The following is a 25,840-nucleotide window of genomic DNA, read 5'->3' as shown; positions in this document are numbered from 1 at the left end:
AGAGAGATCTATATATAGGAGATTTGGAGAAAGGATGAGTCAGCTTGAGACTGACATGAAGCTGACTAGTGTCCTCTCCCACTTTAGTTAATCTTCAGTTCTTGAGTCCACTTGGAGATTCTTGCTTCCACTTGGAGATCAAGACCCTGTTACTCATCACAAGGCGAATTCCTTGACCCAAGTGTCAGTTTGGAAGCTTCTTGGGCAATTGACACCTTGCAGAATGACTATGCCACTTGGCCAATCTCGCCCAGCACAGGTAGCCTTCATTAGATTTGACATTCAGCGCAGGTACAGAGTGGAGCAGTTGACATTCAGCGCAGATGCTCAGTTGAGCAGCTGACATGATCCAGAAATAGCTTGTTTTTGAGTGTTTTCAGGTGGAGAACTGATTTTCAGTGCTGTGGTTTGCTGACCTTGTTCCTCTAAGGGTAAGAACAACATGTTTAGGGACTTTGGATCCCTCAGATTATTGACATTTCATGCTTCATGCTGTTAGGCACAAAAATGTCTATAACAGTTGCCCCCTAAAGTAAGAGGTCGTTTATCGGGTGAAATGCTTTATGAGGAGGATCCGAAGTTCATTCAATCGCTGAGAGGTGCCCTGTAACAAAATACAATACAATACATTATTTTTCATTCTGCTTTCATGATCTAGCTGAGGCGGGCATTCCAATGCTCAGCTTTATAAATTCATTTTGGTACATAGAACAGACGATCGTCTGATGATAGACTGATAATTCTTTGCTGAAATTATCATCCTTTGAGTAGGATGATCACCTGCTGCAATGATGTACATAACAAATGTCTTTATATCCTGAATATATATATCACAGCCCGGATGGATGAAACTAGATCCGGGGTCTTCAAACTCATTCGATCTTCACTCTAAGTACAAGTCGATCCATGTGAGAATTGCGCTGAAGTCGAGCATGGAAAGACATCACTTGATTACCGGTCAATAATGTAAACCGTTAACAAGCGCGAGAGGAATCACCAATAATGATAATGACCCTCAAGGTACTGCAGTACAATTCACGTGGTGTGAATAAAGGACTTGGCGTCGAACACCACGCAAAATCTTCTGGTCGAAGGTCATTGATGTATACCTGTCGCCGGAAGTGAGAAACTTGCCATTGAGGCATGCAAGCTTCAAAGTACTGGGGGGGTTGTTCCTAGATCAACTTCTCGGATAATGAGCTGAAGTCGACAAGAAGCGATCCGTCAAAGGAGGGCCTTAATGAATCCCACATCAGTGACACGGAACGGAGTTAACGATTTTAGTGGAGGTGAAAACAATCTGTGAAATATGATTCAGGGTGGCGATCATGGGTGGATGAAGGATAATGTATGGCAGTGGATGGGACACGGTTGACTCTTTCTGAACAAAATCTCTTGAACATATAACGACACTGATGTGATGGATCGGTAGCATTACCCCAAACGTGGATGGATAGGTGAGGACCATGGTGATGAGACCGGTGAATGAAACAACCCAACCCGATGTGATACGGAGGACAAAGTGTCATGTTCAAGAGCGACTTGCTACCATTAAAGCTTTGAGGTTCTCCCAATTTTTCCCCAGTCATTTCTGACCAGTACCTCTTTATTTTTGTCAAGCTTGAGGAGGATAACATATGCTTGTTCTATAACCTGCCCTTCGGGCAAGCCCATCGCTATGTTTTAACGAGCCTAGCGATAGGGAAACTCGCTCTCGTCTAAAGACAAGTTTGTCATTATTTAATCATTTTAACGAGTCTAACGACAAAGAAAACCCGGTCCTCTTCATTTCTAGAGAGTCTGAAAAGGTACAGAAAGCTAACTCAAAAATTCCTTTTTCGTCATCTAATCCCTTAAGTCCGAAAAAGTATAAAACAATACAGAAGGGATGAGTTTTCGATTACTTTAACGAGCCGAATAAAACAAGCGCTCGAGCTTTTTGTGCAATAATCCCTCAGGTCCAAAAAGATTAAAATCTAGAGGAGGGATAGCTCTTCCGGTCCTTTTAACAAGCTGGAAGGCTAAAACTCGGCAAACTTTTCATATTTTACGAGTCAGATGAAAAGAGCTCAAAGAAGACTCGTCTTTTGAGGAACGAGTGATAAACAGGGATAGCAACTGATTCCAGGTACAGGTTGGAATTTTCCAATCACGGCAGTGTCACAAGGATGGCTAGGTGAAATCACTCTTCGCAGCTGTTCCTCAAAATGGGTAAACAATCATATGGAGGTGAACGATCGGCCAAATGACGGTGGAGGTGGCGGGTGCAAACACGACCAAGGCTTTTTATGGCTGATAAAATTACGATCACAAAGGTTATTTACCGAGATAGGTTCTTTTTTTAGATAAAAATGAGCTTAAACTTTGGAGGAAACATTGCTCACTGCTTTTATTTATTTTTTAATGAGCATGAAGACCGCGTTAAAACTGCTCGGATCTTGCGTTTATTTTTTAACGAGCATGAACTTTATGCTAAAACTGCTCGATATACCAGTCATATGATAAGAAATGTCTCCTGCAAGATTCCAATTTTTATAGAGCTTGCACCTCACATAAGCTATGCTCTTTGGCAAATTTTGACCTTTGCCCCACATCCTTTCTTTATGTAAGTTAGGAAACGATCAATGACCGCTCTTTGCTTACACTCCAAAAGGTTTGCATGCCCCCAGGTATAAGGTACAATTTCAAGGCTGCCCCTACTTATCCTTCAAAACATTTGTTTTGATGGGTGAGGCTTGCCTCTTTCAGGTTATCCAAAAAATGGTTTTATTTGCTGTCGCAAATGAAACTCTTTTTCTGGCGATGTCTATCATTAGGTTACTCAACGATGGTTACTATTTGTTGCAGCAAAGGAATCTCTTTCTTTGGAGGCTGCCCCTACTTATCCTCTAAAACATTAGTTTTAATGGGTGAGGCTTGCCTTTTACCCAAAGATGGTTACAATTTGCTGCCGCAAAAGAATCTCTTTCTTTGGTAGCCTACCTGTTTAGACAAAGGTGAATGACTAAAATCATCAAACACATAACTTTGACAAAAGAATCCTGTTCCAGAACAACCCCTCTTCCTTCTTTCGGACGGGGTACGGACTAGTCATATTCTTCCGCAGAAATTCTACTTTATACCCAAGGTTTCCTCTGCCCGAAGCAGACCAGGATGCATGCCCCCTGGGTTCCAGTCCCATCTTTCCAAATCACTCGCATTCATCGGGAAGGAGGACTGGGGGTGGAGACATTTCTCGGGTGAAAAGACCATTGAGGGTTGGTATTTGACTATTTGCGATGCGTGATCCCGGAAATGAAATTTGGTCTACGAGCTTGACCATTCTTCCTTCGTGTGGAAAACACCTTACTCTAAAGAGTGAGGAGACTATAGCTCCCATGTAATATATATAGTCTCGTCCAAGGAGTAGGTTATAATCCAATGGTCCTTGAACGACCATCACGTTCATTTGAACGGTCTTCCCTTTCAATGTAACAGGCACATTGGGGAGGATCCTTAACGGTCGACTGGTTCCTTTATCAAAACCCGAGAGATTTCTTATCTCAGGCAAAAGCTTCGGGGAACCCAGTGCTTTCCAAGCAATAGAGGAAAGGATACTCACAGATGCCCCTTCATCAATGATAGTTCCAGCCATTACCATTCTGTAGATTTGGACTATGATTCTGAATGGTATACTGGCTGGTAACCGGGGTCTGCCTAGTTGGCTCCAATCAAAGGACACAACCAGGTTGCTTGGTGGTGGGACCGAATACACGGCCGGATACGATCCTGACGATGTTCCTTCCTGCGATAAAGGAATGGGCGCATTCCCCTGATGCTCATCAGAATCTGTGTTGATGAAAATAATCTGGATGGTGTCATCCTTTTTCTCTTCAGTGAGGGTGTCACTTGAAGATGAATCTTCAGTGACGGTGTCATTTGAGGATGAAACCTCTGAAGGAAAAACCGGGTCAACTGCCGTATCGACCTTTAGACTTTCGTCTGGTCTGGATTCAGTAGGTTCATTTTCAATGACTGACGCTTCAGCTGACCACTTGAGTGGGCCAGCTGCATTTTCAACCAACGAAGGACTTGGCACGAGTTTTTTGTATCCAGGAGGAAGTATTACCGGTGAAACCGGGCGATCTTCCAAAACTCTCTTCGCTTCGTCTAAGAAGGGACAACAGTGGATGGCGTGACCGCCTTCACACAGTTTGCAGGGGGATCTTGATCCCCCTCTTCGTCTTGAACCTTCACTTTCGCTGGTTGACGGTAAGCAATCAACATGGATATCAGAGGTTGATGCTCCCGAATTGTGCAAACGAGGTGACCAGTCACTTAGTATCCGGGTAATACAGGGACAATCTCTATGGAAGTGATCTCCTCTACATATGACACATGGCGATTTAGGCCCGGTCTGTGCTGTGTGTGGGTTTTTGTCAGATGTCTTTTGCTTGCCCCCAGTCGCCTTAGGCTCCTTCTTCTTCTTCTCTTTCTTCTTCTTTTCCTTCTTCTCCATGGGATCTTGGCTTTTGCCAGCCCCACCTTGCGAAGATGGAGGATTAAAGGAAGAGTTATAAGAAGTAGAAGGCTGGTGGGCAGTTCTAGACTGATCTAACTGTTCACTCGACTGTTCAGGAACCATGGTGGTCTGAACTACATTAGTTGAGAAAAGCCAAATAGGCAGGCCAATTGTCAGTCCTGGAAGCGACAATGTGGCCATGTGGGGCGCACCGACTTCTCCCCAAGAGGAGAATGGACTAGGATTTCCATCATGTGGAGTTCCTTGGTTGGGGCGTTCCATGTTCTCAACTTAAGATCAACGCGGGAATAGGAGGTGATTATGTTCCATTTAAAATAAATTTTATAACGACGCTTAGACACAACTTTCTTTTTCACTTTTTAAGAGTCGAGAAAAAGCTAAAGATGACTCTAGTCTCCTTCGATGTTTTAACGAGCCCGAAGTGACAAATGCTCGGATGGAATTTTTAAGTGATAGAGTTTGAAAAAGGCCAAAAGAAACTGCTATGGAGTTCTAGGCAGAGGGTGTGCCAAACTTTTCGCAAAACCACAGAATACGTTTTACGGTAAGAGTGGTCGATCTTCGTGAATGTTGTGTTCACTACATTGCGATCAGTAGGGCGGCCGACACGGTTTCCTATTGGATAAAGGCTTTATTCCTATAGGGGTCTCCCAATATATACGCGACGGTACGTGGGAGCGCAAGTCCGTATTGATACTTATCGCTTCACCGTGGAGGAATCACCCAACCACTCAACGCTAAGATATCACGTTTAACGATGCTAGAACACGTCTCTAGCTTAGACCTCTAGATGTTTGCGTTATGTTTCAATGCGTTGTTATGTAAATTCAATTTATTTTAAGGTTGATCTTGTTTAGCAGTTTGCCTTTATGGATCACCATGAGATGTATAGTAACACTCCTAAATGTAGTCTAAGATGATAAGCAAGCTTTTCAATCTTTCAACTTTGAAAACCTTAACTACTGAGGGAAAAGAAAGATAACACCTTTTCACACAGATCATAGAGCAGACACTAATGCATTTTTTCCTAAATCGACATGCAAGCTGTCATAATGCACATGAACAATGCAAGTATTTCTTTTCTCTTTCTTAATGTTTGTGCGACAATACAAAAAGAAAGCCGTTGTATAATTTTGAATTCAATTTCAAGTGAAAGCAAACAAGCTTGTCCAAAATCAAAAGACACCTTAAGATTTACTTGTTTCGACACTAGAAATATATAAACTCAAACCAAATGACGAAAGAAAAAACTCAATCAGCTATGAACAGCAAATAAACTAACTCTTAAGATCAAAACGACACTTTATCACACGTCTAGATCTAAGAGGTCACAGCAAGACTAGTTCACTTTCGTTATGGGAAACTGTAAATGCATAAGAAATACACAAAGAACAAACACAATTTCTTTATACAACTGAGGCGGAATAGTGACAAGGAAAGTTGGTTTCAGATAGGCCCACTGACTGGTAACAAATATCAAAAAACAAGAGTGAAAACAAGGCAAGAACCAGCAGGAAACCCCAGCAGCACAAGGCAGGACTGGTCCAGCGCAGGTGGAACACTGCCTGTTTGACCTTCAGCGCAGGTAGCCCCTTCGAGAACTGCGCTGAAATGCAAACAGCCTTTGTACAGCCTGCACTGAAGAACGAAACTTTCATTTCTGGTGGTTTCCGGGTCACAGATTGCTAAAAAATTCACAGTTTTTGCTCAAATCAGAAGCTATCAGTCAAGGACACACTAAGGGATGACAAGGAGGATGAAAAGCTATCACTAAGAGCTTATTAGAGTCCTTGTGGATCAGCTCTTCAAATCATAAACTTGCCCATAAACTGAGCTAGAGTAGCTGCCCTCTACTTTGTATTTGAATGATTCAAACACAGTTCGATTCGGTACTCCCTTTGTTTATGAAATGAATAGCAAAAAACACAAACAACCAATAAGATACGATCCCCAGCGGAGTCGCCAATTTATTGTTGGGAAAAGTATCCAATACGGAATGACCCTATCCCACTCTAAGGGTGATAGTACCTCAGCAACAACTGAATACAAAGCTATTCAAGATTACTTCTTTATGAGATGTAAGAGAGAGGAGAAAGGGATCCACTAACCGTTATCTTCCGCTAATGGTTGATCCAATCTTCCCTCTTTGCTGCTTGCTCCCAGCTCCTTGCTCTTTAACTGGCCCAGCTACACAAAGATCCTGCAAAAGCACAAGAAAGGGAAACTACAAGAAGCATACATCCATAACTGATTCAAGGATTAGAATAAATCAAATATACAAGCATCAATTCGCCATAGAGACACATGCATATAGAAGAACCTCAAATGCTTTATTAATGGAAGAAGTAAAGTTCTGAGAATGTTACAACCATAAGAGGCCCAATCCAGCAACACCTCCCAGCAGAAAGAAATCTCCTCTTCACCTCCTTCAAAGCAATCACCCAATCGTTCTATACACAAACCAACAACACTTCCTTACTTGAACAAAATTCCAGCCTCCCAAGACCTCATGAGAGAGCTCTATATATAGGAGATTTGGAGAAAGGATGAGTCAGCTTGAGACTGACATGAAGCTGACTAGTGTCCTCTCCCACTTTAGTTAATCTTCAGTTCTTGAGTCCACTTGGAGATTCTTGCTTCCACTTGGAGATCAAGACCCTCTTACTCATCACAAGGCGAATTCCTTGACCCAAGTGTCAGTTTGGAAGCTTCCTGGGCAATTGACACCTTGCAGAATGACTGTGCCACTTGGCCAATCTCGCCCAGCGCAGGTAGCCTTCATTAGATTTGACATTCAGCATAGGTACAGAGTGGAGCAGTTGACATTCAGCGCAGATGCTCAGTGGAGCAGCTGACATGATCCAGAAATAGCTTGTTTTTGAGTGTTTTCAGGTGGAGAACTGATTTTCAGTGCTGTGGTTTGCTGACCTTGTTCCTCTAAGGGTAAGAACAACATGTTTAGGGACTTTGGATCCCTCAGATTATTGACATTTCATGCTTCATGTTGTTAGGCACAAAAATGTCTATAACAGTTGCCCCCTAAAGTATGAGGTCATTTATCGGGTGAAATGCTTTATGAGGAGGATCCGAAGTTCATTCAATAGCTGAGAGGTGCCCTGTAACAAAATACAATACAATACATTATTTTTCATTCTGCTTTTATGATCTAGCTGAGGCGGGAATTCCCATGCTCAGCTTTATAAATTCATTTTGGTACATAGAACAGACGATCGTCTGATGGTAGACTGATAATTCTCTGCTGAAATTATCATCCTTTGAGTAGGATGATCACCTGCTGCAATGATGTACATAACAAATGTCTTTATATCCTGAATATATATATCGCAGCCCGGATGGATGAAACTAGATCCGGGGTCTTCAAACTCGTTCGATCTTCACTCTAAGTACAAGTCGATCCATGTGAGAATTGCACTGAAGTCGAACATGGAAAGACATCACTTGATTACCGGTCAATAATGTAAACCGTTAACAAGCGCGAGAGGAATCACTAATAATGATAATGACCCTCAAGGTACTGCAGTACAATTCACGTGGTGTGAATAAAGGACTTGGCGTCGAACACCACGCAAAATCTTCTGGTCGAAGGTCATTGATGTATACCTGTCGCCGGAAGTGAGAAACTTGCCATTGAGGCATGCAAGCTTCAAAGTACTGGGGGGGTTGTTCCTAGATCAACTTCTCGGATAATGAGCTAAAGTCGACAAGAAGCGATCCGTCAAAGGAGGGCCTTAATGAATCCCACATCAGTGACACGGAACGGAGTTAACGATTTTAGTGGAGGTGAAAACAATATGTGAAATATGATTCAGGGTGGCGATCATGGGTGGATGAAGGATAATGTATGGCAGTGGATGGGACACGGTTGACTCTTTCTGAACAACATCTCTTGAACATATAACGACACTGATGTGATGGATCGGTAGCATTACCCCAAACGTGGATGGTTTGGTGAGGACCATGGTGATGAGACCGGTGAATGAAACAACCCAACCCGATGTGATACGGAGGACAAAGTGTCATGTTCAAGAGCGACTTGCTACCATTAAAGCTTTGAGGTTCTCCCAATTTTTCCCCAGTCATTTCTGACCAGTACCTCTTTATTTTTGTCAAGCTTGAGGAGGATAACATATGCTTGTTCTATAACCTTCCCTTCGGGCAAGCCCATCGCTATGTTTTAACGAGCCTAGCGATAGGGAAACAAAAAAAAATAAAAAAAAATCAAAAAACTCAGAAATTCAAAAAACATACAGCCTAAAGAAAATCAAGAAAATCATAGAAAGGAAGAAGGAAAAGCGAGAAAAAAAAGGAGAAACAAATGATCATTGACAGAACCAACAATACAAGTCAAAATGATTATGAGCAAGCTAAGCACCCCTCACAAGGAATTCGGTCTAGGAAAGGAAACAACGCGCACGCATGGGGAGATTTAAAAAATAAATTTGGAGTGGCAGTATCCACAACATCCAAAAAGTTCAGAACAGAGGCCATTAAATTGGCACAACGATGGATGAAGGGAGTGCAGGTAGCTAAAGCAAAGTAAGGGGAAGCCAACTGGATTTAAACCCAAATGAGAAGGCAGCTAGGAATGACTCATTCCCAGCATGAAAAGGAAACAAGGTCATGATACATTAGCTGCAACAGTCTCTCAAAGATCTAAGAAGTGAGATGAGAATGGAGTACAACTTCCAGAGGCAAAATATGGCAGTGCAACAACATGAGATAAAGGATTTGAAAACCAAGTGCAAGCGTCAACAAGAAGCAGTAAAATGCTACAGGAGTAATACTACGAGTAATGAAGGAGAAAACTTAGCCAACAACAACAACAAAACTGAAGCAGCCCAAGAACACTCAGTCAACAAGCCATAAACCCAATGAAAATTTATGTTATGTACATTTGTTTTCTTAGTAGGTCAATATGTCTAGCAGTATTCTAGAATAATTAAAAGAATCTATGAAGTTTGGAAATTAAGCATAGGAGAAGGGACTGCGCTTTCATCTTGTTGCTTAGTCTACTATTGCAAAATATTTGAATGTAATTGAAGCCTGCTCCAAACCCTTTTTTGGTAATATATCACATAACCGAACTTGTCAAAAAAAAAAAAAAAGGAATTGATGCCCAAGGTGTCTTTTGGGCTACAAGAGCGCCCCACTTGGAGGATGCTTGGGATCTTTCCTTGAAGTCAATGTTACTCAAAGGAGAAGATCACAAAGGACCAAAATAAGGCAAGAGAAAATATTCTCCCTCAAGCCAAAATTCATCAGTAGCAAAGAAAAGTAGGATTATAGTCTTTCCACACTGAGTTTCTTAATCGATGACGTTTGATTTTATCCCCTGAGACAATGTGTTGTCCTTCTGGTGGATAGTTTTCTCATCCCATTCCTTTGAAAGAGGAATCACTGCATCTTTGAATTTATAAGTGGAGAGTTCCATCTACCTTGCCTAGAGCCACCAACATAGAATCAAAAGAGAAGTGTGCCATAAGATTATAACGGCAAAACCTCGATTACTTCAATGTCTTTTCACATTGCCTGTGAATTTAACTTGAGTCCTCTCCTTCTCAAAATTTTGGTCTAGATGAGTCTGGTAACCTATTTTTAATCTGTCCATAAATGACAATGCCATAAAGATCAATTCCCATGCAATTTGATATCTTTCAATCCCTCTAGAGATGAGAATGGACAATTTGGGCTGCCACTTATTAATAGCAACAATGTGGAAGGAGATTAAGTCTTGACCTGTATCTATCCTTGTAATCTGAGTGATCTCATCCTGCATAAGATTAGACTTCAGGAATTCCTTCATCCTGTAAGACATGATGCAGTCACTGCTCCATTGACTTGAGGTGGTACTCCATACGAGATAGATTGGAATCTATGGGTGCAAGGACAACCTTCTAAAGTTTGTTCATAGATGTCCAATATATTTGCTTCTATACATCCATTTGGGAGAGAGCAATTGAACAAATATTATCAACTTTTTCATAGAATAAGAGCTATGTGGTGGCAATGTCACTAGTCTTTCTTTTTCTTGCACATTTTCACCACATGGCTTTTGTTTATTGTGCAAGAATGACATGGGATTATGTGTGAAAACAATATTCTTCAGAAATTTAAAATAAATCAAATGAATTTAAAATAATGAAAATGTTTCTTAGTGAAGGACAACTCTAAGTTACTCTAACTTGAAGTTCCCAAAAAGAGAAAATAAATAAAATCAAGAACAATATTATGCCTAAATTACAATTTCCATGTCATAACAAGAGAATCAATACCCTGTTATCTTGTTTAAACATTCTACAATTTCTTGTTTGCTATACATTATATGGTAAAATTAATAACAAAGCTATGAATCAACATGCACCATCAATGCAGTAAATACTCTATTATCTCGAAGTGTACTCAAACTGCTAGCAATTTTGGATCGAAATGCATTTAGATTTCTCTCTAGTGTAGCCTCAACAACTTTCTATCTCACAACATCATTCTCAACATTATTGCAACAATTGATACAATTTCAACCATCACAATAAGTTCCAGATGCAAAGCACTCACAATACCTGGTGAAAAACAACAAATGAGGAGATAAATAACATACTCAAAGAAACTATTCCAGATGAAAAGCACTCACAATACCTTGTTAAAAACAACAAAGAAGGAGATAAATAACATACTCAAAGAAATTGATACTCAAGTATTGAAACTGCAAAAAATGTATGAAGATGGTCACTAAATCTCTTCATTTTCTATGAAAAATCATAAAACAATTCCACTGAAAAACATGTCATAGAGATCATCATGCAAATACACTTCTATGGAAAGTAGAGCACATCCAAGTTAGAACTAATAATGAACATGTTCTTACAACTTCGTGATAAAGTAAACTCATTTCAATCCAATCAAACAATATTTTTTATACATTTAGTTGCTTACGTATGTGTTAGCTAAGGCTATCTACTTTCTGTGACAAAAAAATAGTCAACAATCAAATGATTGAAGATGCCATTAAAAAAAATACAGTTTTCTCTAATGACCAAAAGATATCAAGAAAGTGCTTACAATTTCAGACATCATGAGTTCTTGCAATTGCACTATTTTGATTTTTTTGGAGTGCCTTCCTTCAAGTCAAATATTGGTCTTGACCTTGGTGCCCTTGGTGATTTTGGTTTTCTGATCAAATAGAAGACAATTATGAACATAAAATGCCATCCAAAAGAAATGGTGCAATAGTAAATGGATAATACAATGATGGCAATCTCAAGTATTGTGATGGTTTTAAAGTCATTTTCCATTTTTGTTATAAAAGAGGCACAATAACATAAATAATGATAATATTTCAATCCACAATTATTTGGGAGATCAATTGCACAAGTTCAGTAAATTAAAATACAAAATTGGAAAGAGTTGATTAGAATGAGACCACCAATGTCCTTAAAATTTTCAAATAGCACCACCTTTATAATTTCTACCTATAACAAAAATAGCACACATTTTCAACTTATAACCAAACTTCAGGGATGGGGGCAAGGGGGAAATCTTTGCTAATGGCTGACATATATTAGGGTATAAACAAAATAATAGAAGATTCCATATATTATTGAAAGGTCCATAAATGATTCATTATAATATCTCAACTTGTACCAATAGGAGAAAGTGTTGCATTGTTACTTTATGATATGCATGGAAAATTTAACACCTCGACCACTATTATGTGTACCTGGAATAACAAGCCCAACAACCATGTTCAACCATCCAAGTTTTCATGGCAAGTGATTATAGCCACCCATTTATCCACCAAAACCTATTATAATCTAAACCCTCACCTTTTGTAATAATATATTGTAGATATCTTGAAAATTTTTCCATCACATGAACATTTTGACAAAAAAAAAAAACTCTTCAATATTGGATAATTGGAGTCATCAACTAATTGTTGGACTTGACGATGTTAACAAATTTGCTTCTCATATTTCAAAAGGACGTATAACTTTTGGTGTACCAATTTGTTTATACCCACAATTTCTGACGTTGATTAAAATATGGTATTACCATTTTTATCCTTTTTTAGATATTTTTTCTGTAAGCTTCATATTATTTGAAGGAGTTATTTTGTAGGGCATCATAACAAAACATCAAAAGAAACAAACAACAACTATTTTTGGCACTTATTCCAGAACCCACTTGATTTGAAGAACATAAAATTCCATCAAGCTAAAATTTAACCTAATGACAGAATATTATTGCAAGTTCTTGGACCAAATTTTGGAAATTGTTGCTTGGCGATGCTTACAAACCAGTATCAATGAATGTGATACTATAAATCGTTGAGAATGAAAACCAATCACTCTAATTCCTAACCTCATAATAATTCATACTTTGGGTCACAAGGGAAAAGCATCTGTGTCTTATGAGTATTTGGTTAAAAAGGTTTCCATACGGTTTTTCACATGATAAAAGGAAGTATTTCCATTTTTTCAGTAAGAAAAAAACAATTGTATTAATATAGTGAAAAAGACATTGCATATGCTTGATCAGATGTATCCCATCATTGATCATTGTTTATGGAAAAAACTGGAGCTACAAAACAACCCACATATATGTTGTCTACATATTACATTCATAGTTGTCAGCAACATAAATATGTAAAATTGCCATAAGCTATGCTATTTTATATAGTACCCTATCCTAGAACGTCTTTGTTCAAGATTATTGCTTCACATCAGCAGAAAAGAAAAAACAGCTTCTACATGTCAATGAAAAACATATCCTGTGCATTCAAGAAGCTTGTAGTGTATCATCCTATTAGTATTCAAAAAAATATATATACAAAAAACAAAATGAAACAAGTATAGATGTTTGATTCCTTGCATTTGTAGATGATTTATCTAGGAAAAGGAAGCAAACCATCATCCACTCTGTGTTCATCCATCACAATCTCGATATGCATGTCGTCTAGTTCATCTTGTAAACCCCTCTTTGACATACAATCTGCATTTTGGTTATGTTCTCGTCCTATGTGATATAGTGTTGAGTCCTTTAAAGTATGCCATATGTGCTCTATCTGGCATAGCCAACCATTCAACATAGGTTGTTTAATTTTGATTTTACCATGAATGTGCTCAATAGTGGTCCTAGAGTCTCCATATATATGAATACTCAGAATGTTGAGAAAAGTAATGAACCATAATAATCCCCATAAGGCAATCACTTCTTCCTTCATATTCGAACCTCTACTGGCTCCCCAGTGTACCCAAATTCCTGTACCTCTGAAAATTTGATCCAAAATCCACATCCACATATGCCTCTTTGTTCCACCCCGTCAAAAAACCCAGTCGGGTATGTAATCTCAGGACCAGGGCTCTTCTCTGCAATTTTCTTTTTACCACTATCCTATAAACTACCAATCATATACCACTGCTTAATACTATCCAACATCTGCACAACATCTCCCAAGGAATTTTCAAAAATAATTCTGTTACGTTTGTTCCATATTTCCCAGAAAATAGCGAGGGGAATCGTATGCCATGATGGTTTTTTATTACTCCACCAAATCAAACAATTCTCAATATTATCAAAGCATATGTAGGGAAAACCCACATACTCAACAATGTGTTCCCAAATCATTTTGGTGACTGGACATGTTAGAAATAGATGTGTATTATCTTCACCGGCATGTCTACAAAGTACACAATATGTTGGCCCCTGCCAATTCCTCTTTTTTAGGTTCCCCCATATAAGATTCTTATTATGCCATACAAGCCAAATAAAAGCAATCATTTTAATAGGCATCTTGGTTTTCCAAAAGTTGTAAAACCAACATACCTCAATAGTTTGTGTCTCTTGTCTGCAAAGGGCATTATATGCATCCACCACCATCACACCTCCAGCCTTCATCTTCCCATTCCATGTAATTTGATCTCCATTCACATCCCAACAAATACCAATCATTTTCATAATCTGCTTGATATGTTCCCATTCTTGTGCCATCTGGTCTGTCAATCCTAAATCTCTAGCATTTTTCCATATTGGTATATGGCCATATCATTCTTGAATCACTTGATTCCAGAAAAAAATACCCCTCCTATTTAATTTTTGTATCAGCTCCACAGAAAGCATATCATGTGTATCGATACCCATAATATGATCCAGGCCCATAATAATATGATGTCCCATACCCAAACGCCAACACAAGTTCCTTAAGAAAATGTTCTTAATTTTACATAAACTACGCCATATAGTTGAGCCCACAGAGACCCCGATATTACCACTGCGCATCCACATAGTAAAAGGTTTATTCTTTAAGTATTTTTTCCTGACTATACTGCCCCATATGCCAGCACCGAATATTGCCCTCCACAACATTTTCATCAGAAGAGCCCATCCAAATAGCTTCAGGTTTAATATACCCCAACCACCCATGTGTTTTGGCAGGGTTATCAGTTCCAGTCTGGCCAAATGGTATTTGTGGGAGCGCATCGTCCCTGACCAAATAAACTGTGCCATGAGACGATTCAGTTTATGTAGAATAACATTAGGGAGATGATATAAATGAGCCCAATATACTCCCAATTGTGTAATAATAGCTTGTGTGAGTGTAATTTGTCCTCCCAGGGAGAGGCATCTAAATTCCCAACCTGTAATCCTTTTATAAAATTTATCTATCAGCCACATCCAGTCCTGATTTCGATATCTACCAGGTTTGATATGAAATCCCAAATATTTTATACCACCTTCCAGAGAGACTGCATCAATCCCAAACAGATTTTGTATATATGCAATGTCATCCATGTTGCAGGAGCCATATAAAATGGAAGATTTGAGTACATTCATAATAAGCCCCGATGCACTCTTGAATATTTTAAATATTTGTGATAATACATACCAGTCAGCTTGCTTAATCAAACCCATAATCAATATGTTGTCCACAAAGAAGCTATGTGAGATTTTGATATCCCTGCCCAAGCACAGTGCCCCGAAACCTTCATTCTCAACCGCCTTTTTTATCTTCAAACTAAGGTTGTCCATTGCCAATATGAACAACAGTGGTGAGAGGGAGCACCCTTGCCTGAGCCCTCTCCCAGCACCAAAAAATCTAGTTGGGTATCCATTGATCACAACAACATAATGGACATTTGTGACACATACCATTATCCATTTTGTGCCTCTGCTCTGTATTCCAATTTTATGGAGGATCATCCTCAGATACCCCCAGTCAAGGAAATCATATGCCTTCTGAAGGTCCACTTTCATAATGGTTGCGTTTAATTTTTTTCCATGTATGGAATGTATGCATTCCTGTGCGATTGCCACCACATCATGTATCTGTTGGTCTTGTAAAAAACCATATTGTTCTAGAGAAATGTACTTCGATAATGTGTCCTTTATCCTGTTGGCAATCATTTTTTATATAATCTTATAAATAAGATTACATAAAGAAATGGGCCAATAATTAGATAAAGAGACTGATTTGTCCTTCTTCGGAATCAGAGCAATGTATGTAGAGTTGATATGTGGATGAATATAACCTCTGTCTCTCAATTCCTGTACCATATTTACCAGATCTCCCTTGAAGATGTCGAAAAAATGAGAGAATAGTTCAACCGTCCAGCCGTCCGGGCCAGGACTCTTATCACACTTCATGGTTTTTAGTACCCCCCAAATTTCTTCCTCCGAAACCATCTTGCATAAATTGTTGTTTTCTTCCTCCTTGAACATATGCGGGTACTCCTCTATCCCCCACATTTGGTCTTCCGCATTCTCATGTTCCCTGCAGCTGTAGGCCCTCTCGAAATGCATAACCACCTCTCTGCTTATCCCCTGTTGTGTTATATGTTTATTGCCCACAACATCAACAATTTCCCATATAGAATTAACTTTTCTTCGATAGTTAGCATATCTATGGAAGAATTTCATTTTTTTATCACCTTCTCATATCCATATTGCCCTACTCTTAAGGCGCCATGTCGCCTCCCTGTGTTGTAGGATCCGCTTCCTCTTCTGTTCCAATGAGTGTATTTTGTCCCGAACCACCCCGGATAGTTGTTGTGTTAACAGTTGAGGTCAAAGAGAAGACAGAGCCTCTGATATCTCAATCAGTTCATTTTTCTGTAATGCGTTTTGTTTGCGTTCCCAGCTTTTAACCACCTTCTTTAGGGCTCGGAGGCTTTCCAACATACGCATCATGTGGGAAGAGGAAGTTGTTTTGTTCCTTTTCCAGTTCTCGTGAACTAGCTTGTCAAATTCAGGGTCCACGAACCATGCCCGGTTGAATTGAAACGACATCCCAACACGTACATCCCCGCGGTTCTAGCCAAGAGTAATAGGTCAGTGGTCTGATATGAAATTGTCAACAATGTTTGATTGGACAAAACCAAGTCTCTCAACAACTTATTCCTGGAGCAAAAATCAATCCAATCTTTTGGCCACATAGTTGTTGCCATCTCTCGTTGTCCTAGGTCGGCCTGGCCTTACAAGGATGAATGTCAATAAAGTTATAATCAATAATGATATCTTTCATCCAGGTCTGCTCATCTATTACCTCCCCACACCTTATCCACACGAGTTGTACAGTTCATATCCCCACCATGGTCAGAGTGGTGGATAGATATTTGAAGTATTTCCTTTAGTTGACCAACAAATTATTGTGATCTATGGTCAAAATTTATATTCATTTGATTTTATTAATTATTTAATGAATGCTCTAAACTCCTCACGGCGGCCACATTCATTTCATTGCCCTTCCATTTGAGAGAAGTTCCTCTTAATTCAAAATGATAAAAGTAGTAATTTAGCATTGCCCCATTGATTCCTTGGTCTTTCCGTCTGAGAGAAAATCTCCTCCTCCTTCAAAAATATAAAATTATTAATTTAGTATGCTATGCCTTTAAAAAATCCATGCATAAAACGAACAAAACTAATCAGGATTACGCTATAGATACAGTAAAGGATGGTTTTGATTGATCTAGAATTCATGTACGCTCACCCAACACAAGAATATATTCCAAGCTTGAGCCCCTTCAAGTGTAAGTAGTCTGAAACATCCTTGATGCACGGAAGAAATGTTGAGGCGATGTCCCTAAAAATACGCCGTAAGCTCTGCTGTCAACTCATCAACAATTTTGGGCTCCAATTCCACAACGCAGTTTGATATTTTATTTTGTTTGTAATTTTATTGCAATACTTGAGCATCTTTGCTCTGCTCACCCCAACAATCCTCTGATTTCCCATTAACACAACCAGTTTAACAATATGGAATTAGCTATTACTGGATTATTGCTCACCACATTATACTTTTATGCTTTCTACCCAGCGTAGTAACAGAAGAGGTGGAAAATATGTTACCTATCTTCACATATTCGTATCCAACCTTGGATAGTCCAATGGAGACCATTGCATCAGCTGTATCATAAAAATTCATAAGAAATATGGTATCTACAATATTTAATCATCGTTAGTATCAAGTTTCTGCTTCTTCCATTTATAAGCAACCTCCAATATTTTAAGGTTAGGAGCCATTGCTGACTTCTCAGGAAATATATAGTCATAGTACTCTTCATACCTGAAAATCAGGATAGATTTTACATATTTTAGCAGGATATAGACATATTTATTGTTTCTGAACCTCCATAACATTTTTATTATTGGTTTCATATTTAAACTTGGAACATATACAATATTGGAATATATTTGTCTAAAATAATAAACATAAAAAATAAGCCAGTGAAGAAGAATGACATACCCAGCAGGTGTTCCATCCTCTGACATTATTGCTCTCTTTCGTTTCAATTTTTTGGGCATTTTTTTCTGAACCAAACTTACATCACCCAAACTGCCAAAACTACTCTCCATATTAAGCCATTCTTCCAAGAGCATAAATCTTTCTTCTTTCTGTTCTGGAATAGATGTTCTCATATAATCAAATGCCCTTTCAAAAATGCCTGCATCATGATCCAAACATAAGTATATTATGTGAAACAAGCAATCCAAGACCTAGGAAATTGAAAATGCCTGACATCAGTTACAAACCACGAGTGCGAAGGACACGTTGCCGATCCTGTTCCTCAAGAATTTCTGGATCTGGATGTTGGTCCTCTTCAGCAGACCTGGATTCTTCCTCAAGAGTGACGGAAGCTTCAAACTTTGCATAGCTGATCCAAACTTTCAAATGTTTTGTACGATCTAGTAGTCTTTCATACAGTTGTCTTGTTCTTTCATATTCACCCTCTGATAGTTCAAATTCTATATAGGCCTGTAAATCAATCAATTGAAACCAGAGTCAGGGATGAATAGAAAAAAGAACCAATGACACCAGCATAATTCAGTTGTTCTGTCACAAACCTTCCATAAGAGCTCTGGCATGTCAAGATTGCTAATTCAAAAATTGCTCTTCCACGTTCAATCTCACCTAAAGACCTTTCCAGTTCAGCAAACTTAGTCCCAGCATAATAGTTTGCAGGTGCCCACTCTAAATATTTCTGATATAGAATTCTGCAACCGTTGAGATTGCCAAGTTGCAATTCTATCTCAATGTATGTTATTGAAACATCTCCGTTATTGAAACATCTCCGTCGGTAATAGAAAGCTCGAATTGGGTGCGATCTGCCTATATATTCAATCAATGTAAATTTGAATCTACGTCATTTTCTGGCCAAATAGTCAAATTGCATAACAAAAATGATCAATTACACTAACGACAAAACAAATCTCACACCACAACGACTAAGTTTTGCGGACGGGATAGGGGTTGGGGGTGTGAGGCCCATCTCTACAGTGAAAATGACTGAAATTTGACAACGAGAATAAAACCCCAGGAGAATTGAACCCGCAATAAGGCCATGTAAAAGTAGAACCATCATAAAGAAACAAACCTGCTACATTGCTCGCAGAAGCGCTGCTCAATCCTGTTGACAATTACCCTGGGTGACTTGGACATGAGGTTGCAGACCTTGCCAGAACACTTTTGGAAGAGGAAGAGGAAGAGAAAGAGGACAAACATATAGAGGCTGCAGAGGTAGAGGAAGATTTTTTTCTATATACAACAAAGGAAGAGGTAATGATGACAATGATGGAGGTAAAAGATTTAATAAATCTCAAGTTCATTGTTTTTATTGTAAACAATTTGGCCATTATGAAAGAAATTGTTGGAAAAAACAAAACCAACAAGCTAATTTTTTTGAATAAAAAGAAGAGGTTGGTACTTTATTCTTGGCTTTTGATTCAACTAATAATGTTTCCAAAGAGGTGTGGCTTATGGATAGTGGTTGCAACAATCACATGATAGGAGACAAAGATGGCTTTGTAGAGATAGATGAATCTACAAAATCTGATGTACTATTGGGAGATGACAAGCTAGTTGAAGCTAAAGGTAAGGTAACAATTGTTGTGAAGAAAAAACAAGGAAATCCAAAGCTCATTAATGATGTTTTATATGTTCCTTGTCTAGCACATAATTTGTTGAGTGTGGGGCATCTCATAAAGGGATATTTAATTGTTTTCAAGGACAAGCAATGCATAATCCATGATAAAGATGATCACAGTAAAATTATTGCTAAGACTAATATGCTGCAAAACATAATTTTTTCTTTCAATCTCCCTTGTGAAGCAAGTACAACATTAAATGTTGCTATGATGATAGTTCCTGGCGATGGCACACAAGGTATGGACATTTGAATATGAAAGGCTTGAAATTGTTATATAACAAGCAAATGGTGAAAGGGCTACCACTTATTGGTTCTATTGATAAAGTCTGTGAAGGTTTTATTCTTGGTAAGCAACATAGAGATTCATTTCCAGTAGGAAAATCATGGAGAGCAAGTAAACCATTGGAACTAGTGCATGCAGATATATGTGGTCCTATGCAAACCTTGTCTCTCAACAAAAATAAGTATTTCATTATTTTTGTGGATGATTTTAGTAGAAGAACATGGGTATATTTCATTAAAGAAAAATCTGATGCATTTGTCATATTTCAACAATTTAAAGCTCTTGTCGAAAAACTAAGTGCTTATTATCTAAAAATATTACGCACAGATAGAAGGGGGAGAATTCACTTCCAATAAGTTTGATTCTTATTGTAAAATGAATGGCATTGAAAGGTAATTGACAGCTAGTTATACTCCCCAACAGAAAGGCATTCCTGAACGTAAGAATAGAACAATTGTTGAGATGGCTCGGAGCATGATGAAAGGTAAAAACCTACCAAACATTTTTTGGGCTGAAGCTATAGTAACATCTGTTTATTTGCTCAATAGATGCCCAACATGAAGTGTGAAAAATATTACCCCTTATGCATGGTGTGGAAGAAAACCCAATATTTCTCATTTAAGGGTCTTTGGTTGCATTGCCTATGCTCATGTTCCTACTGAAAGGAGAAGAAAGATTGATGATAAAAGTGCGAAATGCATTTTTATTGGATATTGTGAGGAAACCAAAGGTTATAGATTATACAATCTAGAAACTGAAAAATTAATGATTAGTCGTATGTGTTATTTTATGAGAAAGAAGAATGGCAATGGAATCATGATGTGTAGCAACAAACTCCAAGTATTTTTGTACAAGAAGATGAATCTTTTGTTTCTGAAAATCCATCCAGTAATCAAAATACTTTAGAGGCCACATCCACTCCATCATCTTCTACTACTTCAAGTCTTATTTCAAGTCCAAGTCCTCCTCTGAAAAAGGCAAAATCTTTAAATGAAATTTATGGTTATACTAATTTTTCTTTGATGTCTCAGATTGAAGCAGAGCCAATATGTTTTTAAGATGCATTAAAAGATTTAGTTTGGTTCAAAGCAATGGATGAAGAGATGGGAGCGATTAAAAAGAATGAAACATGGGAGCTTGTGGATCATCCTACTGAAAAAGAAGTCATTGGGGTAAAATGGTTGTATAAACCCAAGTATGTAGCTGATGGATCAATACAAAGGCATAAAGCAAGGTTAGTAGCAAAGGGATATGCTCAACAACCAAGTATTGACTACAATGAAACATATGCTCCTGTTTCAAGATTTGATACAATCATAAATGCAAAGGCATTGACAACACAATATAAATGGTTAGTTTATGAATTTGATGTTAAATCAGCCTTTATAAATGGTGAGTTGAAAGAATATGTATATGTTCACCATCTCCAAGGATATGAAGAAACAGGAAATGGACACAAAGTCTACAAACTGAAAAAGGCTCTTTATGGGCTTGAACAAGCTCCAAGAGCATGGTACCGTAAAATTGACACTTATTTTTTGAAAAAGGGGTTTAATAGAAGTGAAAATGAACACACATTATATTATCAAATCAAATGATAATGGTATAATAATTGTGTGCTTATATGTATATGACCTGATATACACATCTTCAAGTGATTTATTAGTGGAAGAGTTCATGCACGCTATGATGACTGATTTGGGTTTGCTATATTATTTTCTTGGCATAGAAGTGACAAAAAAAGATGATGGAACTTTTATTTCATAAGAAAAATATGTTTCAAATCTTATTAAAAATGGAAAATGGGAAATTGTAAACCCATAAGCACACCCATGAATACAAATAAAAAAATTTCTATAGAAGATGGAGCTGAAAAGGTAGATGGTCCATCATATAGGAGTCTGGTAGGAAGCCTTTTGTATCTTACTACCAATAGGCCTAATATTATGCATGTAGTAGGCTTGATTTCTAGATTCATGCAAAGTTCAAGTAAGATTCATTTTGGAGCAACAAAAAGAATTTTGAGGTACGTCTGTTGAACAAGAAACTATGGAATTTGGTATACTTCACCAAATAATTTTGGGTTGGTTGGTTATACAGATAATGACTGGGCTGGATCTTTTGATGATAGGAAAAGCACTTCAGGTTATGTATTAAGCCTTGGATCGGGTGCAGTATTATGGTGTTCAAAGAAGCAACCAACTATTTCATTGTCTTCTACAGAGGCAAAGTATATTGCAGCAACAACAACAACATGTGAAGCAATTTGGTTGAAGAAAGTATTGTTAGATCTAAAACAAGAACCAAAATATGCCACAAGTATTTACTGTGATAACTTGTCTACCATTGCCATAACTAAAAATCCAGTGTTACATAATCGTACAAAACACATTAATATCAAATATCATTTCATAAGAGACTATGTGGCAAAAGGAGAATTTGAAATAAAGTTTTGTACAACAAATGAACAACTTGCAGATATATTTAACAAAGCACTACCTAAAGGTAAGTTCGAATACATGAGGGATATGCTTGGAATCACCTCATTAAGCATTAAGGGGGAGTGTTGAGGATAATTCTTAAACTAAGTTATGTAATTGCCGACAAATTAGGCAACAAATTTTGTGTTCCGAGTTATCAGAATTAGGACAACAAATTAATAGATGTAGTCAATTATCATTCAACAAATTATTATGGACAATAGATTAGTGAGATAATGGATAATCAAATTAGAAATATATAGGCTATATAATAATGTATTCATTTCTCCTAAGGAGATAGGATATTCCAATGAGAGTTTAGCTCATGGATTAAGAATAATAATTCTCTTAGTTTTGTTCATTAGTTTTGTTTATGTTTTCATATGTACGCTCTTGATAGATTTAACAGTTTTCTCCTCCAAGCTCACCTGAGCTATGACACCAACATAAAAATCAAAGGAAGGACCGTATATGGAAGAAATGTGTAGCTCTTTGGTCAGACTAGCTCAACTTGGAGAGTGCTTGCATTTAGCACACTTGTATTTATTAGTAAGAAAGATCATACATTTAAAGGATTAAGAATATATTGAGGAGCTGGAACAACTTCCTCATAACTAAGATCTATATCCTAAATAAACGACACTACAATCATAAAAAACATCTAATAATAATACAGTCTAGCATAATCTACATTTCTCCATTAATTCCAAGTTCTTTCACCCATGAAAATTAATTTGAGCTTTAAATAACTATCTATGTCCTCGTTTTACCATACATTAGGTGGTCATAGTCAAGTTGATATCAGTTTGGGATATGGGAAAATAAGTACAACAACGAACATTGATTACAAGAATTCATCCCCTCCTGCCCTTCTTTTAGAAGCAAGAAAATTCTACTGTTGCTCGCTCTACAGGGCCATCGTAGATGAGATCATCGCCATGATTATTTTCTTGTATGGGATACTTGACATTGTCGTTAGCTTCTCAAAAACATTCTTAATGGTAAAAAATAAGAAATTTTATATGCAGAGTAGTAAAGCTATTTCATGTTTGATATGAGATAGCAATTGAAGAAGATGGAAGGCATAATAAGAAAGTTTCCTATGCCTAATGGTAAATAGATCGGTATATGTTTCCTCCATATGATGACACTCAAATTAGATAAGACATAATCTTTTATTAATAATGATACGTTTTTCCATTATTTTGCAACAAATTTGTAACCTCCTATACTCTTTCCAAACAAGTCTCCATGTCATAGCAAGGCATTGTTTAGTTTGGTAATTGGTATCTATTTGTTTTTTTTCTTATGTACATGTATCACATTAACTAAGTCCGTGTTATAGTTATTATTCAATCTTCAACTCAATCCATGTTATATGTATTGTCGAATTTTCAATTAGTTCAAACAGATTTGAGTAATCATTTATTTTTTATGGTTTTAAACATACGATATCTATCGTAGATATATTTGGATTGTTGTTTGAGCCTAGATGTTCATTTTACAACTCAGTATGATGAAAATGTGTAATTATGTTCATGTTCAATGTGGAGTTGACATGTCTCCCTCTTAAAATAAAAATAAAATATTCTTTAAATATAACATAAATGTTCACTCGTATTATCCAATTTTCAACTAGTTCAAACATATTTTAGTAATCATTTACTTTTTATGGTTCTAAACATATGTATATGTATCATAGATATATTTGGATTGTTGGTTGAGCCTAGAGATTCATTTTATAATCCAGACGGAAATGTGTAATTATGTTCATGTTCAACATAGAGTTGACATGTCTCCTTCTTAAAATAAAAACAAAATATTCTTTAAATATAACAAAAATGTACACTATAATAAAAAATAAAATTGAATATGTTATGCATGTTTAGTTAGTTATCCATATGACGTAGTTCCAAAAGTAATTAGAAGTAAAAAAAATTGTGTGAGTAAGATGTTTAAATGTTATACTTTTCAAAATTATTTCAACACCGTATTTCAAGATCTATGTGAGCTAGTTTATGTTGATGTCAACTTAATATATATCTATATTCGATGTCCAAAGGAAAAAAAAATTTAATTCAAAGTTGAAAAATAAAATTGAAAAATCAAGTGCTTCCTAATAAGAACAATATAAAATATAACATTCAAAAATACAATTTAAATAATGAAAAAAGTACATTATATATATATATATGTGTGTGTGTGTGTGTGTGTGTGTGTGTGTGAGAGAGAGAGAGAGAGAGAGATTGGAATCTATCATGTGATGGGAGGGATGCAATTTATTTTTCAAATTCTCCACTCTAAAATATGTTTTCACCTAAAGAAATTTGATCCCTTTGAGCTCATGCTATAGTAATTTTCCCAAAGTTTGCTAATTTGTGGCCTCTTCTTACAAGAAAATTATATAACATGCCACATGTTTAATTCCTCAAATATAATTATGAAATTACTACATGAGGAACACACATATGCATCCTAAGATCAAATTTGAGCAAGAAAGGGCATCAAAATATGATAAATGAGGTCACATTGTGGCTTCAAAAAGTGAAAGAAGACAATATTGAAGAAGGTCTCTAGAAGACACTTGAAGATGTTGAAATCCATCTAGAGGATGTGGACACAAAATATGATGGTATTATGTTCAAGGATAGAGAAATCGAAGACCAGTAAAAGAGGATAAAGGATACCATTATCTCTAAAAAGAAGATAGAGAAAAAAATGTTAAGGAAATTGAAGGAAATCCATCAATTGTGAAAGCATATCAACATCCTCATTTGTTGTGGGGAAAAATGCCTATGCAGGACGATCCTATCCACCTGGGGAAAAATGCCTATGGAGGACAGCTATTCTAGTATTCTTTCCTTTATGAATTAAGAATGAAGAGAGAGATAGATGGACTAACCGGTGTCTTCCGTTTGTCCCTCGATCCAGCTTCTCTTCTCTTGGAGAGTTCCCAGCTACTTGCCTTCTCGCTCGCCCAGCTTCAAGAGGTTTCTGCATGATCACAAGAAGAGAATGCTACACAAGACATGGATTCATATTCATAACTAGTTCAGGATTATAAATAAACTAAACATACTAATGCATTCATACATAAAAAATGCACCAGTATATAGGA

At 37.3% G+C, this 25,840-nt stretch overlaps 1 protein-coding gene across 1 annotated transcript; it reads right to left on the bottom strand.

The window, feature by feature from the left end:
• Positions 1 to 17,980: 17,980 nt before the first annotated feature.
• LOC149164896 (uncharacterized) lies at positions 17,981 to 18,898 on the bottom strand. Its single transcript, XM_089429635.1, has 4 exons — positions 18,878 to 18,898; positions 18,566 to 18,788; positions 18,279 to 18,477; positions 17,981 to 18,098 (listed from the first exon to the last, which is right to left on the bottom strand). The coding sequence occupies exons 1-4, from the start codon at positions 18,896 to 18,898 to the stop codon at positions 17,981 to 17,983; spliced, it is 561 nt and encodes a 186-aa protein (XP_089285761.1).
• Between the last annotated feature and the right edge of the window lie 6,942 nt (positions 18,899 to 25,840).

The sequence above is a fragment of the Pinus tabuliformis genome, chromosome 5_1 (genome assembly GCF_031772625.1).
Source record: "Pinus tabuliformis cultivar Carrire ecotype Pingquan chromosome 5_1, CPIR1, whole genome shotgun sequence".
In the NCBI taxonomy this organism is placed as follows: domain Eukaryota; kingdom Viridiplantae; phylum Streptophyta; class Pinopsida; order Pinales; family Pinaceae; genus Pinus; species Pinus tabuliformis.
Note: the sequence above shows the minus strand (reverse complement) of the source record. Positions and strands in the feature narration are given on the sequence as shown.